The following is a 17,475-nucleotide window of genomic DNA, read 5'->3' as shown; positions in this document are numbered from 1 at the left end:
GAATAATATTAAAGTTACTTTCTAACACATGTACTGTAACAGTTAAGGATATGAGCGAAAACATACGTGTTTATACCTTTACACATAGCAATTCCGGGTACATGTAGAAGTTATATCTGTGAAGCATATACAGCATTGTATCAGAATCGAGAAATGTAATGCACTGTAATTATGTATATATACACACAAATGTATACGTATATATATAAAACTCGGAAAGTCCAGAGGTTTGTGTATAGCCGGTGTGGATTTCAGGGAGCCCGCTCTGGGTTCGTCAAAATCTGGGTGAGCATAGCGGTGGCAGACGTGACGTAAAGCTACCGGCCAATCATAGACGAGGACCTCACACAAGAGCCTCACAGCTGTGAGTGGAGAGGTCCGGAACTTTCATCCCGTGGTACACTCACGCTGGGAAGTGAATCGTCGACTTGGTTTCCGCGCTTCTTCCGGTCGGTATATTGAAATCTATGTGTCAGATAAGTGTTCCTGGACCACGACAAGGAGAAAGCCTAACTTCACCATATTATTAGAATCTGACGCCTGTTCCTGGTTCAGCCAGAAAAGTGTCAAAGGGCAGCGATTCTACTCGTTAATATACCAGAACTCCGAGAAGTAGGCCTATATTGTATTACGTGGAAATCTCCAGCGGCTTGATACAGTGATAGTGTATACACTTGTACAGTGTTGCGGTTTTTTCATCAGTATTTAGAGGACAAAATTCAAAATGGATGTTGTCAGAAGTTTACTGTGGATTTGTATACTCGTTTCCCCGGCGTTTGTATATTCTGGTAAGTAGAAACAAGAACTTTAATACATACTTGACCTTCGATTTTAATTCATATACACAAAATATTTTAGTCAGAAATTTTAACATGATCTAAGTTACATCTATGTGTAGGTTTATAATCTTGCCTCACATAGTACATCGGTCAATATATATGAAAATTTCATTCGTTTTTCAAATTTTGGTAACACAAATAAAAACACGTGGACAACAATACTTACGTCACGCGATGTTACAGCCTTATGTAACATGTAGATAAAACGTCACTTGCTAAGACTATTTGTTCTCACAAAATTTGATTTAACACCTTACACATTACAACTGGGACAACGTATATAATTATGTCAACGTAACAACTGCATTCCAATCTGCTTAGCTGATTTTCCAGGAACGGCAGGATGTCACACTATATAGTACAGGCCTATACTGGTTATACTAGCTGGACCCATGGATGTTCTGCCTTTATTTATGTATATGTCTGTTATAAGCTATATAGGTTATATTATAGTGCACGCAAATTGCAATCTTGTATACATGCCAAACATGTACATGGACCTTCCAAAGAATTTGAAAATGCAATACATACGTTAGAATTTCATTCTTTCGGTAAAATAAGTATATACATATATATACCCTACTTCTTCCAATTTTTGGAACACCTGGTCAGCTCATTTTAGCCACTATATATGTAAATCCAGCTGAAATATTGAGTTTCTTTTTCCTCACATAGTTAGACCATCAAATGAACAACACACTCATATCTTTACTTTTCCAAAAAGGCTGTTAAAGAAACATAATATCTGTCCCAAATTTTAGAAGGATTAAGGTATACATGTATATCAGCCGTTTTGACTTACGTTTGTAAAACAGAGGGAAAGCTATTTATGATAACGACATTAAAAAACTTCACGTCATAGTTTTAATATACATGTCCATTCCTTCGTGTATTTATAACGTGTCGTTTTTAACCGGCGTGGATTTCATAACCACTCATATAATTCATACTTTATCATACTAAATCAGTGGATAGCACCATAATGCTGGCCGTCGTCGTATAAGTGAAATATTCTGGTGTATGGCATAAAACACGAATCAAATAAATAAATAAAATAAATCAGTGATTTTAGGCATTAGCGTAAACACAAGACCTACCGGTACACTTTATATGACAGAACAGAGCGTTTTCAATGAGTGCGTGCGCTTGCTGTTGTACGTAGCCACGGTCTACTGCCATCATCTCATTAGACAATCAAGGACATGTATGCCAAGTCTATTCTTTGCGAAATAGTTTAATTGTTCGTCATATTGTTGTTACATTGTCTGTCCCCTATCTGTCATCTCTATACCCGCATTGTCTGAGTTAAACCTTCCAGCGTGGCTGAAAGTGATGAAACTCCCTTTCCCTCCGCATGGAGTGAGTCACGGGACGGACGATCGATGTATAGGCCTAATACTGTACAAGCAGACGGGGAGTTGCCGGCTGCTGAAGCAGCTTAACTCCTCACTGTGATAGGGTACAGGCATGCGGCTGAATTGCGTCTCTGTCACACCATAGTATGCACGAATTTTTGAGGTAGCATATGTTGGCATGTCATTTATTATACTTGTTTCAGCATGATACAGGACAAAATACCGCTGCATTTCTGAGAGGTGTACAGTTTTCTCTTGCCACTTCAGCTAGCTTTATCAGTGTTCCGTCTGTACGGAGAACCTGGGATTAAGATACATTTCGATGTTAACCGCAGAGAGAACGCCGCATCCCCGTCTATGATCAGATCTTTCACTCAAAAAAATTTGTTAATTTTAACACAAAGCCTGTTGTCTGAGTTATATAAGAAAGCATTCTTATAATATAATATTATGTCATATTCAACATAATATCCTGTTAGTCTAATAGAGTCTCTATGTTGAATTAACTTTGGTTCGGTTATACCAAAGACTTGAAAATGGTACATACCTCCTATGGCGCTCAGCGCTGAGAGGTTAGAGCAAGAAAAAGGGACTGGTTGGCTCGGTGTCTGTGTAATGTGACATACATACATACAAACATATATACATTCAACTGTATTTATTGCTTATAAACCTTTTCTATTTATCCAGAAAATCCAGAATTATTGTGAAGATCATCTTTACGGTGACGCTCACAAGCAGGGGAAAATTGTGCCTTCTAAGTAAAACTGTGCGCTGTGAGCAGTATGTACCGGGTTTACATTTCGCTGACGGACTTCCCATATGTTGTTTATCATCAGGGCTGTAGCCAACAAGATCACTTTACATGAACGTTCTGTAGAACCTGGCACATTTTTTGCCTGCTCAAATCACAGACCAAGAGCTTTCTGGAAAGATGTAGTGTGAGGAAGTGCTTATTTCTTTTAACATTCTATCCCCTGTCATCATTTACCTATTAGCAGAACTCATCTCTGAAACTGCAGAAGTTGTATAGCGATCTTTCACAGGGTTGATTGTTTTTGACATCACTATAACTTCTGTATAAGGTGCTTGTCTCCTGAGACTTGCACATATGGACTCAAACATATCATTTATACAGGTACATTAACACATCGCGTACGGTTACCCTCATAGCATAGCAGATCACTGAAGAATACGCATAAAGTATAGCAGATCACTGAAGAATACACATAAAGTATAGCAGGTCACTGAAGAATACACATAAAGTATAGCAGATCACTGAGAATACACATAAATTATAGCAGGTCACTGAAGAATACACATAAAGTATAACAGGTCACTGAAGAATGCACATAAAATATAGCAGATCACTGAAGAATACACAAAGTATAGGTCACTGAAGAATACACATAAAGTATAGCAGATCACTGAAGAATACACAGAGGTCAAACTTTTCAATACAGCGCATCACTGAAACACATAGCCACAAAGTATATAGACACTATACGCTCAAGATCGATCTGTAGCAAATCACTGAACGATACCTACTGTAGCAGACCAGTGAAGACAACATGTAAAATATAGCAAATCACTGAAGAATACACACAAAGTGTAGCAGACCAGTGAAGACTACATGTAAAATATAGCAAATCACTGAAGAATACACACGAAGTGTAGCAGACCAGTGAAGACTACATGTAAAATATAGCAAATCACTGAAGAATACACACAAAGTGTAGCAGACCAGTGAAGACTACATGTAAAATATAGCAAATCACTGAAGAATACATACAAAGTGTAGCAGACAACTGAAGAATACATACAAAGCATAGCCGATCACCAAAGATTACACTCAAAGTGAAGCAAAATTCTGAAGAATACAAATAAAGTATAGCAAATCACTGAAGAATACACATAAATAAGAGTAAATCATTGAAAAGTACACATTAAGTATAGCAAATCAATGAAGAATACACATAAAGTATAATCACTGAAGAATACACATAAAGTATAATCACTGAAGAATACACATAAAGTATAATCACTGAAGAATACACATAAAGTATAATCACTGAAGAATACACATAAAGTATAATCACTGAAGAATACACATAAAGTATGACAAATCACTGAAGAATACACACAAAGACTAGCTGATCACAGAAAAATACAAATATTTATAACAGATCAGTAAAGATACGCACTAAGTGTAACCAACAGCACATCCCAACAAATTAATACGCAAAAGACACACCCTGTCAGTGAAATCTATATAGGCGCAAAATACAGCTGATCGCTAAAATAAACAAAGCATGAATAGCACATCACACCAAAAACTACGAGCTTAAAAAATTTATTTTCAGAGCTACATAAAAATTGTCTAAAATTTGTGATATTACAAAGAAAATTGTTTTGTATTATATATACATAAATATTCACAAATATCTTCTTAAAACCACCAGTGGTTACGATATGAGATATAAATCTATGGCGGTATAGGCAGGATAACACAATAATACGAAGAGATAGTATGCCGTAACCATGCCTCCTTGGGATCGTCTATGAATCCCGGAAGAAACAAGGGACCACATGGCTTAGTGGTTGCGCGCACCAACACGATTGCTATGCGTTCAAGTCCAGTCCATGTTGGCTGTATCTTAAGTGATACGTGGGGAGATCTGCCTCGAACCTGCTGAAGGTCGTGTGTCCCCACTCCCCTCCACTCCCGCCGTTTTGATCGGTTTCATGCTACCATAATGCTGGACGCTGTCGTATCTGTAAATTGTTCTTGAGTACGGTGTAAAACAGAAATAAAATAAATAAATAAACGGAAGAAACAACAACTGAGAAACATTTGGAAGGGTATAAATGTGTTGTCTCAAATACATTTACATTTGGTTTGTTTGACGGGAAATTAGAAATAAATTTATTTGTTTATTTGATTGGTGTTTTACGCCGTACTCAAGAATATTTCATTTATACGACGGCGGCCAGCATTGTGGTGGGAGGAAGCCGGGCAGAGCCCGGAGTAAACCCACGACCATTCGCAGGTTGCTGCAAGACCTTCTCACGTACGGTCGGAGAGGAAGCTAGCATGATCTGGACTTGAACTCACAGCCACCGCTATGGGAACAGGCTGCTGGGTCATTACGTTGTGCTAGCGAGCTAACCGAGCTACGAACGCCCGCGCAAGTAATTAATGGGTATTCTCGTAACATGCAAATGTTAAATTGTCAACATTTTAAATATTCGAATGATACATGCTAAATGCTGTAATGTGAGAGTACAGATGTGACATTTTAAAATATTACGCTTCGTAATGACTGCTTGGTAACACAACACTTTATAATGTTCATTTGACATAAAACACAGTTATACCCATATATGCTATACGCGCTTTGTTAAATTTTAGAAGTCGTAAACCTAATATTATAAATGATTTCTCTCCTTCACAGTTACCAAAATGTTGGACGTAACATTGTTAAAGTCATATTTAACTTTTAAATTTTTAATTAATACAGTGTACATATTTATTATGTAAACATTTTTTTATCGTTTTCTTCTTAAATGATTACGTGCTTTAAATGCAAAGAAAACACTAAAACTAGGTATTTACACTGAAAATATTAATCCGTTAATGTTAACGGAAAGTTTGTTGTCTGAGTGATGCTAGAATGTACTCTGCTATTGCAGCAGATTATTCTGTTAAACATAACACATATATTCTATTAATTTACCATAAATATTCTATTAAATATAACACATATATTCTATTAATTTACCATAAATATTCTATTAGATTAACAGGATATTATGTTGAATATGAATATTTTGTCATAAGAACATAACAGAATACATTCTAGCATCACTCAGACACCAGACTTTCCGGGTCAATAATCGCAAGGCCAATTCCCCAAACCATCTTAACACAAACTACCAAAGAACTGAGAAAGTATGCAAATCACGAAATATGGACGGAATCATGCAAAAAGAAACACTCAACAATTTTAAGTGATACTGGAAAGGACATTCTAGGAATGCTCTATGCAAATGAGTGAATCCAGTATTCAAATAGCGTGACATGCTAGAGTGTATGATGTCGGCCATTAATAGATTACTGGCTACTGAGCTGGTCACTGGCGAATGGTTAATTACTGGCCATAATTGGTCACTATAAATATACCAGAACACGACACGGACTATGACCACTGAAGCATGCCTATAATCATGCTGCTGACAGACCAACAAGTGAAAATTGGCAGGTCATTCAGTAAATTTGCAAATTTGTAAAACTAGCGCTATATACATCTCGTCGTATTATACATGACAGGTCTGTTTACTGTTATCTGATGCCTTGTATAAATGGATAGCCTGCAGACCTACATGTGTTTGCCTGGAAATCCACGCTATCTGAGAGAGTACTCATGGCGTGCCCGTATCCACTCCACCTCAAAGGACATTGTTATAGAAACAAGTAATTATTACAAAATATTTATTTTGGTGCTGAAACTTACAGATTTTAGTCCAGTAGGACATCAGCCTACCTTCCAAGCAAACCTCAAAACACCTTTCAATGATCAATGCATCTCTCAGAGTTATATATCGGTAGGCAAAATGTGCTAAAATATAATAATGGGCGAAATTTTAGGTCATTTACCGCTCTCCAGCGGGTGTATAAAGTCTGTGATTAGCCATATAATATCCAGGGTCCTATAGGCTGGATTCGAGGTTGGTGCTCATTCAAAGGTTAGCCCCAATCGCCACATAATGACAGCAAATTAAGGAAATGACATTTGTTCTGCGGTTTTGGATCCCCGGATAATTGACCAGTATTTGGCCTGTTTTTCCCGCCTTAACTGTGTCGTGTCACCGTCCACAACTGAGTGGCGTATGTGGCAGATACGACATCCAGGTGGCCGCTTTTCTTTGTTACGATGTACGCACTGAGCGAACATATATGCACTAGTGCAATCAAACGAAAATGAAAATAAGGCAAGTTTTATATTGTTGCTGCTATTAAGAAACGATTTCCACCACGCTATATGGTAATTTGTTGATGGGTGTTTTATGCCGTATACTATATGATACGGAAATGTCAGTACGAATGGAAACAACTTTCTTTCCACATTACGAAGTTTTGCGGGCGTTCACAAAAATTATTATTCAACACATCCACATCCGTAGAGGTCGTGGGTTCGAATCCAGTTCTGACTGGTTCGTCAGCGATTTTAAAGTTAGGAGGTCTGTCGGTTAGCTGCCGAATGACAAACGTTTAATTCTGGCGCTTTGGTGTTCTCTGTTCATAGAAATCTGACATTCGTAATATATGTATTTATTCATTTCATTAAGGTTTTACGCCTAAGTACTCAAGAATATTTCACTTATACAACACCGGCCAGCATTATGGTGAGAGGATACCTGGCAGATCCCGGGGGAAACCCACAACCATCCGCAGGTTGTCGACAGATCATATTGGTGAAACACCTACAGATAAAATTTTTTCCAGTTAAAAATATCTTAATTTAAGAAAGAAAATTCTCAAATTCAATGTTAAGGTTCAGTCAAGTAAATGCATTCTCTTCAGAGAGAACTGTGTTTCTACAATCAGATTCAAATGTATCTCATTAAAGAGACATGTAAATATTCCACTGTTCTGAGTTTAATTAAATCTTGGAGCGCGGCCCATTTGTCGTCGTCTAAAAACTAAACAAACCGTAACACGAACATCTATAATCATTCCATCATTAAAATAATGAACTGTTAATTTTGTTACAAGTCATATAATTGTCCTATTTTCTGCGGGTATCGTTTCCGGTTGTTTGAGAGAGGGAAATGCCTCTCTCTTCGCCTGGGGTGAAGAGTTAATAATCATCCCACACGATGAAAAAGTCTCTCTTTGTTCAATATACTCCGAATGAGAGTTCATTACATTGTGGTCAGATGTAGATATTTTTGTAATACATGGACGTATATGGGAATTTGACGGATTCTTAAAAAATACCTGTTTCAAAACCAAATATTTTTATTATTAAAATTGGTTGAAATTGTTATTTTAGTCGAGCTTGGCCACGAAGGGCGGAGCAGCCCGGGGGTGGTGGAGAGTCCGGCTTACCCACGGCCTTACCCTAAAGAATCTCGCTATAGCTGGATGTTTGAGCGGCCGTACGGAGCCTGGGCCGTAGTCTTTGAGGAGATGGATATTGAAGAGACTGAAGATTGCAGGGACGACTACTTGCTTATCAGAGACCCCATCACCAAGTGAGTTCTGGAACGTCCATTTTGGTTGATGGCTGGAGTACAAATGTCTGTTTTGACGTCTAGTTTCTAAACTATAAACCTGGAGTGGCAATTGGATGATTTTATTGATGTTATCCGTACTCATGAACATCTCACTTTTGTGACAGATAGCAAAGTCTGTGGGTAGAGGAATTTGGGTGGAACCCAGGGAAATTCGGCATTCTGTCAAACTTGTAGACAGTTCCCGCCTGCAGCCGAGTGATATTGGGAGCCAGGAACAACCTCATTGGTCAAGGGCTAGTTGTCGTATGGGAGAACATTAGTCTCATAAAAAAAGGATTTATTTTATTTATTTAATTGGTGTTTTACGCAGTACTCCAGAATATTCCATTTATACGACGGCGGACATCATTATGGTGGGAGGAATCCGGGCAGAGCCCGGAGGAAACACACAACCATCCGCAGGTTGCAGGCAGACGTTCCAACTTACGGCCGGACAGGAAGCCAGCATTGAACTAACAGCTACGGCATTGATGGCAGGCTCCTGGGTCATTGTGTCGTGCTGGCGTGCTAGCCCCCTAAGCCACTGATTTCATGTAAGACTACACAGAAGGACAGTCGGCCGCTTCTTGCCACCAGGGCGCCGACAAGACGACGTCATCTAGCGTCTAATGCATGAACACTGTGCTGCAAATGACGCTGTTGTATTAAGTTGCATTTGTGGTCGTCTCCTGGAAGTTAGTAACGTTAAAGTAGTAATGTTGCATATATCCTAGCCGCGATATTCCAGAAATTGCATCCACTCTGAAAAATGAAATCCTATATATACATGTAACTTCAATAATGGTAAATCCAACATTTTGTCACTGATGGAGAAATAGCATTTGTAATGTTAGATTATTAATTTCTAAACTGCTAAGCATTTAACAATTGAAAATGTTGTAAACCGAGCCACATTTTAAAGTCGAAATAAACACTTTTAAGTGCACTATGATTTCACAATATATATGTCAAAAATTCCTGGAATCTAATTTGCATGCAATAATTACTTGGCGTAAAATTTTAAAGCATAAATTCGTGAAAAGAATAACTAGACAATATGCTTCCCATATGTGTATATGAACAACATTTTTACATGTATGTTGAACATTATTGTATCTAACAAAAACGAATTTACCGTTTCAGTCGTGAGTTGATACGGGCGTGTGGAGAACAGCTTCCAGATCCGGTGTACAGTGCCGGTCCCAAGATCCTGATCTCTTTCCACTCAGATCTACTGAAAGAAGGCAAAGGTTTCCGATTGCATGTGTATCACGACCAAACACCAGGTATATCTATATGTTACTAGTTTGTCAAGGATATTCTGTGAAAAATAATATATCTCCTATCGTACGTAGAATGATCTGTCAGAAACCTGTGGGTGGTACTGCCCGCGGTTTCCCACCATAGTCTTCCGGTTATGACAACAATGATCACATCGCTGAAGCGATTCGCTGATATACATCAGTCTTCGGCGCTGAATTGATGTTTTTTTGCAAGATAAATTCGCTACATGGTCACTTTGTGACAGTATACGGAAATATACGGCGTCATTAACCCTCATATTGTGCTTGGCCGACGCCTCGTCCAATATGAAGGTTTCTGGCACCATATATTCCCGTATCCTATCACCGAGTAACCAAGTAACTGATAAAATCCTCATTCAGGGTTCTGTTCTCACTGTTCATGTAGATACTTAAAAGTAGCAACTTACATGACTGCAAAAAAGCGTATTTATGTTAAGTGGAGTTTATTAGACGTCACTAGTCTATAAAACTCAAGGCGCTATGATGTCATCGCGATTAGCAAACAGCCTCATACTAGAAGCTCAGATGGTTACCTAACTAGGTCAAAAGGACGTCACTCTATATAAACTGAAGTCAACACTTTCACTCATTTTGACAAGAAGGTTCTGATTGGTCGTAAGCTTTGACCTCTCCTTTCAAAGAGAGATCAGCGCACACGGTGTCAAAGTGCTTTCAAGTTTCTTTAGGTATTGAAACGAGTGGTGACCTCTAATAGCTTATATCATATTCTGGTTTCAGAGGCTCTTCGTGCCCGATTGTCACAAAACCCCACAACTGATGAGATCAAGCCAGCAGGTAATACAAACTTACTCCTTCTTAACATTAAAAAATAATCCCCCCGTTCTCCTTGCTACCTACGTACATACAGTGCACACTCATGCAGAAAAGTGTTTATGGTAAGCGAAACTGGCATTTGCTCAGTGACAGTGCCATTTTGTACACTTTTGGCGTACCTTAGACATTTTACTTTTAATATATATACATTTGACATTGACATTAAATGGTGAGTATTATGATGAATGGATAATTTTCATGTGTTTCAAATACCGAATCTAGAAGATTTTCTTGGCTAATCTGTTTTAAGTGAAACCATACTACCCACTTGTTTAGCATATTTTCAGTGTATAGTATCCAGTATTGCAAAAAAAATATTTGATGGTGGTAGACAGCGGATTATCCACAGTCCAAGTAGCATAACACATGGTCGATGGGCCGTGTTTCAATGAACATTTATGTTTTTACACAGTATACAGATACTGGAGGTATATTACTCGTCTTTTACTACATTTTATTTATTTGATTGGTGTTTTACGCCGTACTGAGGAACATTTCACTTATACCACGGCGGCCAGCATTTTGGTGTTATGAAACCAGACAGAGCCCGGAATAAACCAACGATCATCCGCAGGTTGCTGCCGGACCTTCCCACTTACTGCATTTTAAGTTGATAATCTGACAGCACGTTATTGAATTGCATCACCTTGAAATGAAAAGTTATATATTCTGGGTAGAAAACAAAAAAGCAACTTACAGTTATTATTTATGATGTTTATTTGTTTATTTTTTGTGCTTTATGAAAGGAAAAAAACACTTCACTTTCCCATGAACAGTCGAAGTTTATGGTATGAACAAGGCTTACCTCCCTTAGTTGTACCACATTCACTGTACACGAGATCTTGGTGAGAATAAGTGGTTTGGCTTTTTGTACAGTGTAACGTTCGTTGAATCTATGCGTCGAAACAGACATTCATATACTAGCCGTCAACCTATAAGGACCTTCCAGGTCAATAATCGCACGGCCAATTCCCAAAACGACGCACAACACAAAACAACAGAAAACTAAGCACGTATATAAAGTAAGAAAATAGGACGGAAAACCTGTGCTTATGTGTACTATAAGGTCATTTGTCGGCGGTTTACCCTGCCAGGTTTTTTCTACCGCTACGCATAAAACTGATTGAAACTGATCGTGATAATAAGTGAAATATCCTTCAATATGGCGATTATTACCTTGATCGCCCATTTCTGCTTTACGAGCGGTGTATGAGCATCGGACTTGGCGTTTAAACAGCATTGGATAAATAAATGAAAATTAAAAGCTTTTACTTTATTCCACAGAACCTGCTGAGGTGCTCCTCAGCCGAGATGACATTCTGATATACTCACTCTCGTTGGCTCTGCTAATCGCCATCTTGGTTCTCATTTGTCTGGGTGGTTGGACGGTCTACCATCATTGCTTCCGGCCCAACCGAAAACCGTGCTGCGGATGTTCGGGTATGTCCGGTACCAAGGAAACCGTCATCAACATGGAGCCCGTCCAGGCTCCCCGATCGGGCAAGAGGTATTCCAAACCCAGGCTGAAGCAACCGCAGCCTGTTGTCAGGGACGATGGCAGCTCCAACGTCTATCTGCCAATGCCTGACCATGAGACAGTAGACCAATCACATGACTCCTTTCAGGCGATTTCAAGGGCGGGCACTGATGCGGGCGGTACTGATCGTTTGCCGCTTTTCCATACCTCACAGGCAGGACAGTTCGAAGAGGCCAAATTCATTGGAGTCATGTAGATGTTCTTTCTTCACCAATACGATGACAGACTGATTATTTTCCATTGAACTTATAACCTCTGCTAGCAGTATAACAAGTGCTGTTTGAACATTATTGTTAATATAAAAATAACTCCATGGCCGTTTTCACAAAGCCAGGTTTGACTTAAGTCAAAATGTAAAATTTGATATAAACTCTTATTTTTGGACCCCATGCAGGAGTTAAAATTGGGAACACCTAACAAGTTGTACATTAAGGTAAATGTTTCACAATTTGAGCTTCTTAGACCGTAGACACCGCAACAGAGTGAAGTTTTAAATTTTGACTTAAGTGAAAAATCATCCTGGATACAGGTCAAGTCATCGCCACAGCGACATTATCTCTGACAGCAAAGATCAGTTAGTGGGGATTGTATTGAGAATCTGGTGCAGATAAGAATGTCGTCTTCCAGCGACATATTTTATATTCACATTGAATGGTTTTATTTTTCATATTTTTCATTATCAGCGAGATGTTATCACATCTGTCAGAAACAATGCATCACGAGGCTTTCGTTAATGAGGCACATAATCTGTGCTGCTAGTCTACTATCGGCTAAGCCATTATGCATAGAGCCGTGACTAAGACTACAGGAAAATCCTATCTCATATGTTAGCAAATCAGCATCGATTCTGTATCCCTTCAAGTGAAAACAGGTTAAATTTCTAAGGAAAACCAGAACAAAACTTGAAATATTAAGGCGGTTCAAAATGAAATAACAAAGTTGCCTTGTATATATTGTTTTACTCGCTGTACCGTATTAGTTGAAACGATTGAATCCATCCAAGCAAGCAATATCTGGCCAATCTCACAAAAGGCTCACTTTCAATTTTGGTGATTTTATTTATTTTTAAATTATATAGTCAACATTATTTGGATTAAAATATTTTATACCATTAGTAGTTCGACCAAAAATTGTGGAGAAAACTCATTGCTACTATAAAAGATAAAAACAGTATTTCATGAAAAAGAAGAAAAAAAAATTCAACTCAAAAGTGTATTTTCGTCAATTTTCATTATCTTTTTTCCTCTGTGATAAAACTTTTTTTCTTTTTGAATAACGTTTAAATATCTTATAGTCTTCTGTGTTTACTTTTATGTTTTCCTTTTTTTGGAATGAAAGTAATCCTTACGTTTCATCACGGTTTACTGTACATTATAAAAATGTACGTATTTGATGTGTATAGCATGTAAATAATGTATGTTTGTTTTGGGCATTTTTGTATATTATGTACTTATCTTTGAAGCCGTAGAAGACAGGTAGCTGAGCATGCGCGATACGTAAGCATTTGACCTACAGTATATGTGATGTCCAGTCGAATCATTTTGATCGAGTCACGTTTCTAGAGTTGAATTCCTGTTCAGGAATTAAAAGTTAAATTTAAAAAAAAAAGAAAAAAAAGAAAGAGATGAATATGTAAATGTACATTACGTTCTAGTTCTAATGGTTCACGTAGGGGATAAACTTATCTTTTCATTGACAATATGATATTTTTGTGGAACGTATGGTTATATATTCATAACAGGTTGGGTCTGACTTGCCAAAACTAATTTAAAGCCAAGGTATATGTTTTTGCCTCGTTTGGCAGTACCCAGAAATGCAGCCGTCTGACTTGACTAATCAGCTAATGGCATTACTGAAGTCAACAGAATGAGTATAGTTGTTCTTACAGTACCGCATGGTGTGTCCTTCTTGGCGACATTTGTAGCAACAAAAGCTTTAGTTTCGTGTGGTTAAGATTGAGTCGTCTACTGGCATTAATTGTAAACATCTGGATATCAGTTTTATCTGCCTTGAAAATACTGATGCCACAAAATTAATATCTACCATAACTCGTCATTTTTCATATTGTTGCCATGATGATGTTGCGAAAGATATATCTATGTATAATAAGCTTTAGATGTGTTTGATCATTTTACTTTTGTTATATTGTTTTAAAGCGGATGTACATAATTTGACGTCGACGTTCTGGTCTCTTTTTTTACTGTAATATCAACTTACATAACTAGACATGCAGTGAGCAGATATAGCTCTGGGTGACCATGCATCTCGTTCAGCCCCATTTCACCCCATTCCCTGCCTCATTTTCACATTTACAAAGAAAGTACAGACTTTGATTTGATGCATTTTGAGCGAATTTGTCCACTCGATAGTTCATGTCATGTGTAGTTTGATTATGTGCATAGGTCGATTTTTACTTGATGCCAAACTGGCAGGAGTTGTATATATCTCTCTCATTTATGACTTTGGTGTTCGCCTTCAGCGATAACGTAGGGCCTATATATCTTTGGTAGTTCACTTGATGTAAAGTGTACAGAGATGTTGCAGGCTTACTTTTGGTATATGAACGATTGGGTCCATTGGTAACTTCGGGTTATAAACTCTACATTCTTGTAGATACTGAAGATTATCTCATCTTGGTTCAAGCAGCGATTATTTCCCTTTGGTACTCTACGTTTAACAGCCATACATAACCATGCAGTAGTCAGGTTTCTGTTTCTTGTTACTAAGGCTGAGAGGATAATTCATTTCAATAATGACTTTTCTTGCAGGAAATGAAGGTTAAAATACATGAACTAAAAACTATGTTTTTTCATTATAAAACGTTACTTGCGAACAAAGGGAGGTAATAGTGTTGGTGTGACGCCAAACATGGAACGCAGAAATTGATCACGATATAGTTTGTACATACGGGAGATGAATGCAATAAAAAAAATTGGTTTTCAAAAGCTGTATTGTAATTTTTTCTGACTATCCATCTTCTTGATTGGTGGTTGACGTCCTGTTAGGTTAATGTTTCATTTCCATCATGTAAATCGGGGGTCATTTGGTATATAGGAAACTACCTAGCCCGACGACAAAACCGCACGTTCAACCGCAACCTGTCTAGCTACAGCGACTTCACCGATTCATTCTAATTATACCGGTACTTTATTATGCCGGTACATAGACATCATTGAATGAATTGCCAATTGCTAATTCACCGTATTAAAAAAAAAAAAAAAAAAAAAAAACCTTTAGCGGGGTGAATCTTACTGGCAGTCAAGCGATTTGAAAATACGCCGCATAACGTTACATGTCATAGTCCAGACGCATGCGTGACCCCATCAACATGCTGGTTGTCAGAACATGGGAGATAAGAGTACAGGTACTGAACTACACATGTCAAGTACATACATTATGACTAAAGACATTAAAGACAAATGCGTTTTCTAGTTAATTTATCTCATGCAGTCAGGGTTTTATTCTGACTGCTCATGTAACCGTAGCAACGTACACGCCCCATAGCACCATGGCAGAATTAGGTAAAAAAAAATACAGCAATGTTAATTGTAATTTATTTGACGTCACTGGTCAAGAATTACTCAAAATGCCGTGTTGTCATCACGTTTACCTATATCCGCCTATGCCAAGCGTCTATATAGCAACAATAACAAAGAAAATATTTAAAGTAAAAAGTCAGGATGAATTCACACAAAAAGAAATCTTCCATAGTTTTCAAAAATGGCGGAAAGGTGTATGGAATGTTCTATGTCAATATCAATTCTATCATAAAAATCAGTACAATCATATACAAATTGGGCACCATGCTATAATTTATGTGTTGACGTTAATCAAATCTAAGAGTCCCTTTGGAAATGTTAACATATGCCTCCTGTCGTTTTGGGGCTTTTTTTTTTCGGCACGATAAATCAACCCCTAAGCCAGGTTTAAGCAGTATATATACACAGGTATGAAGGAGAGATTCTAGACACTCCGTCCATATTTACTTACGAGATTTAAGAGACACTCCGTCCATATTTACTTACGAGATTTAAGAGACACTCCGTCCATATTTACTTACGAGATTTAAGAGACACTCCGTCCATATTTACTTACGAGATTTAAGAAACAGAGTAAAGGTATTTGATGGAATATCCTTGACACTCTAGTTTTTGTAGTGATAATTTGTGACGTTATCGTCAGTCGTCATCGAAATCAATGCGAAAAAGGTGCACTTCTAGGCATATACAAGGCCTTTCGGTATATTGCTATCCAGGTAAGGATAATTTACCATGTTAAACTTGAAACTATGCCTCTCGTCATGCTGTCGGCTTGAGACGAATCTGTTGTCTTCGCAAGGCCATCCAAGATGTACATGTATCATTTGGCTAGATCTTGACCAAATTTCGTAAAAATGCCAACGACTCCTGACGTAAAATGCTTAGATTCAAAGACGAAGTCATATAATACGTCCCTAGAAAACAATTAGTTGTTCAAGATAATCTGTCTCTTGCTAAACTATTTAAAGTTCAGTTTGAAAGTTGATTATGTTGAGTTCCACGATGATTCCTTGGTATGACACAGGCCCCTTTTGAATCTTAACACTCAAAACATTAATTTGTAAATTTTAATAGAAACTCTGTTGTTAGATAAACGCTAGAATGTATTTTGTTATTATAACACAATATTCTGTAATATTCAACATAACATCCTGTTAGTCTAATAGAGTATTTGTGTAGAATTAATAGAATATGCGTGTTGTATTTAGCAGAATAATTTTCTGCAATAGCAGAATGCATTCCAATATCACTCACACAGCAGACTTTCTGTTAAACTTGACAGATTAATTTTTTGAGTGTACATATGGTGTCACTGAGAGGACTATCGACTTCGTCGTGACAACAACAACAACAACCCGAGAACACTGTGGCCCATTTTCTTCAAACTTGGACAGTTGTGCCGCATCCATGAGAGGACGGATGAGTGTGGTTTTCAATCATGTAGGCCTAAGCTATGCGCGTAAAACAACAAAGGCCTATGACCACCGAGGCGTTCTTTCCAGTAGCTTAGCTTTGTTCGGGGAGCTTGCAAAATATAATTACAAGATACATGAAACGCTTGTGTTTTTTTTCTTAATACGGAGTGATTGATTGATGTGGCCTTACATACAAAAGTATAAAATAAATTCTCATTTTTTTTTCTTGTGGCTTATAAATGGCTTCAAAGTACAGTTTTCCTGAGGCCCTAGCGGTCAGGCCCCGGGATCACGAAGCAATCTTAGACTTTAGTCAAAACTTCAATCTTTAAATTTCGTATGTTCAGTTCTGTTATTCTAGATGAAATTTGTT

General features: G+C 37.8%; 1 protein-coding gene across 1 annotated transcript; it reads left to right on the top strand.

The window, feature by feature from the left end:
* Positions 1 to 548: 548 nt before the first annotated feature.
* LOC135476190 (uncharacterized) lies at positions 549 to 15,071 on the top strand. The gene is made up of 5 exons (XM_064756125.1): positions 549 to 788; positions 8,251 to 8,452; positions 9,617 to 9,759; positions 10,516 to 10,572; positions 11,896 to 15,071. The coding sequence occupies exons 1-5, from the start codon at positions 725 to 727 to the stop codon at positions 12,342 to 12,344; spliced, it is 915 nt and encodes a 304-aa protein (XP_064612195.1). The 5' UTR covers positions 549 to 724; the 3' UTR covers positions 12,345 to 15,071.
* The last annotated feature ends 2,404 nt before the right edge of the window (positions 15,072 to 17,475 follow it).

Source organism: Liolophura sinensis, chromosome 10 (assembly GCF_032854445.1).
Source record: "Liolophura sinensis isolate JHLJ2023 chromosome 10, CUHK_Ljap_v2, whole genome shotgun sequence".
Taxonomy (NCBI): Eukaryota; Metazoa; Mollusca; class Polyplacophora; order Chitonida; family Chitonidae; genus Liolophura; species Liolophura sinensis.
The sequence above is the reverse complement of the archived record's forward strand: the minus strand, read 5'-3'. Positions and strand labels throughout refer to the sequence as shown.

Coding starts and splice junctions, on each gene's coding strand:
- LOC135476190 (XM_064756125.1), top strand. CDS start 725: ATGGATGTTGTCAGAAGTTTACTGTGGATTTGTATACTCGTTTCCCCG. Junction 789..8,250: donor CCCGGCGTTTGTATATTCTG/GTAAGTAGAAAC, acceptor TTGTTATTTTAG/TCGAGCTTGGCCACGAAGGG. Junction 10,573..11,895: donor TGATGAGATCAAGCCAGCAG/GTAATACAAACT, acceptor TTTATTCCACAG/AACCTGCTGAGGTGCTCCTC.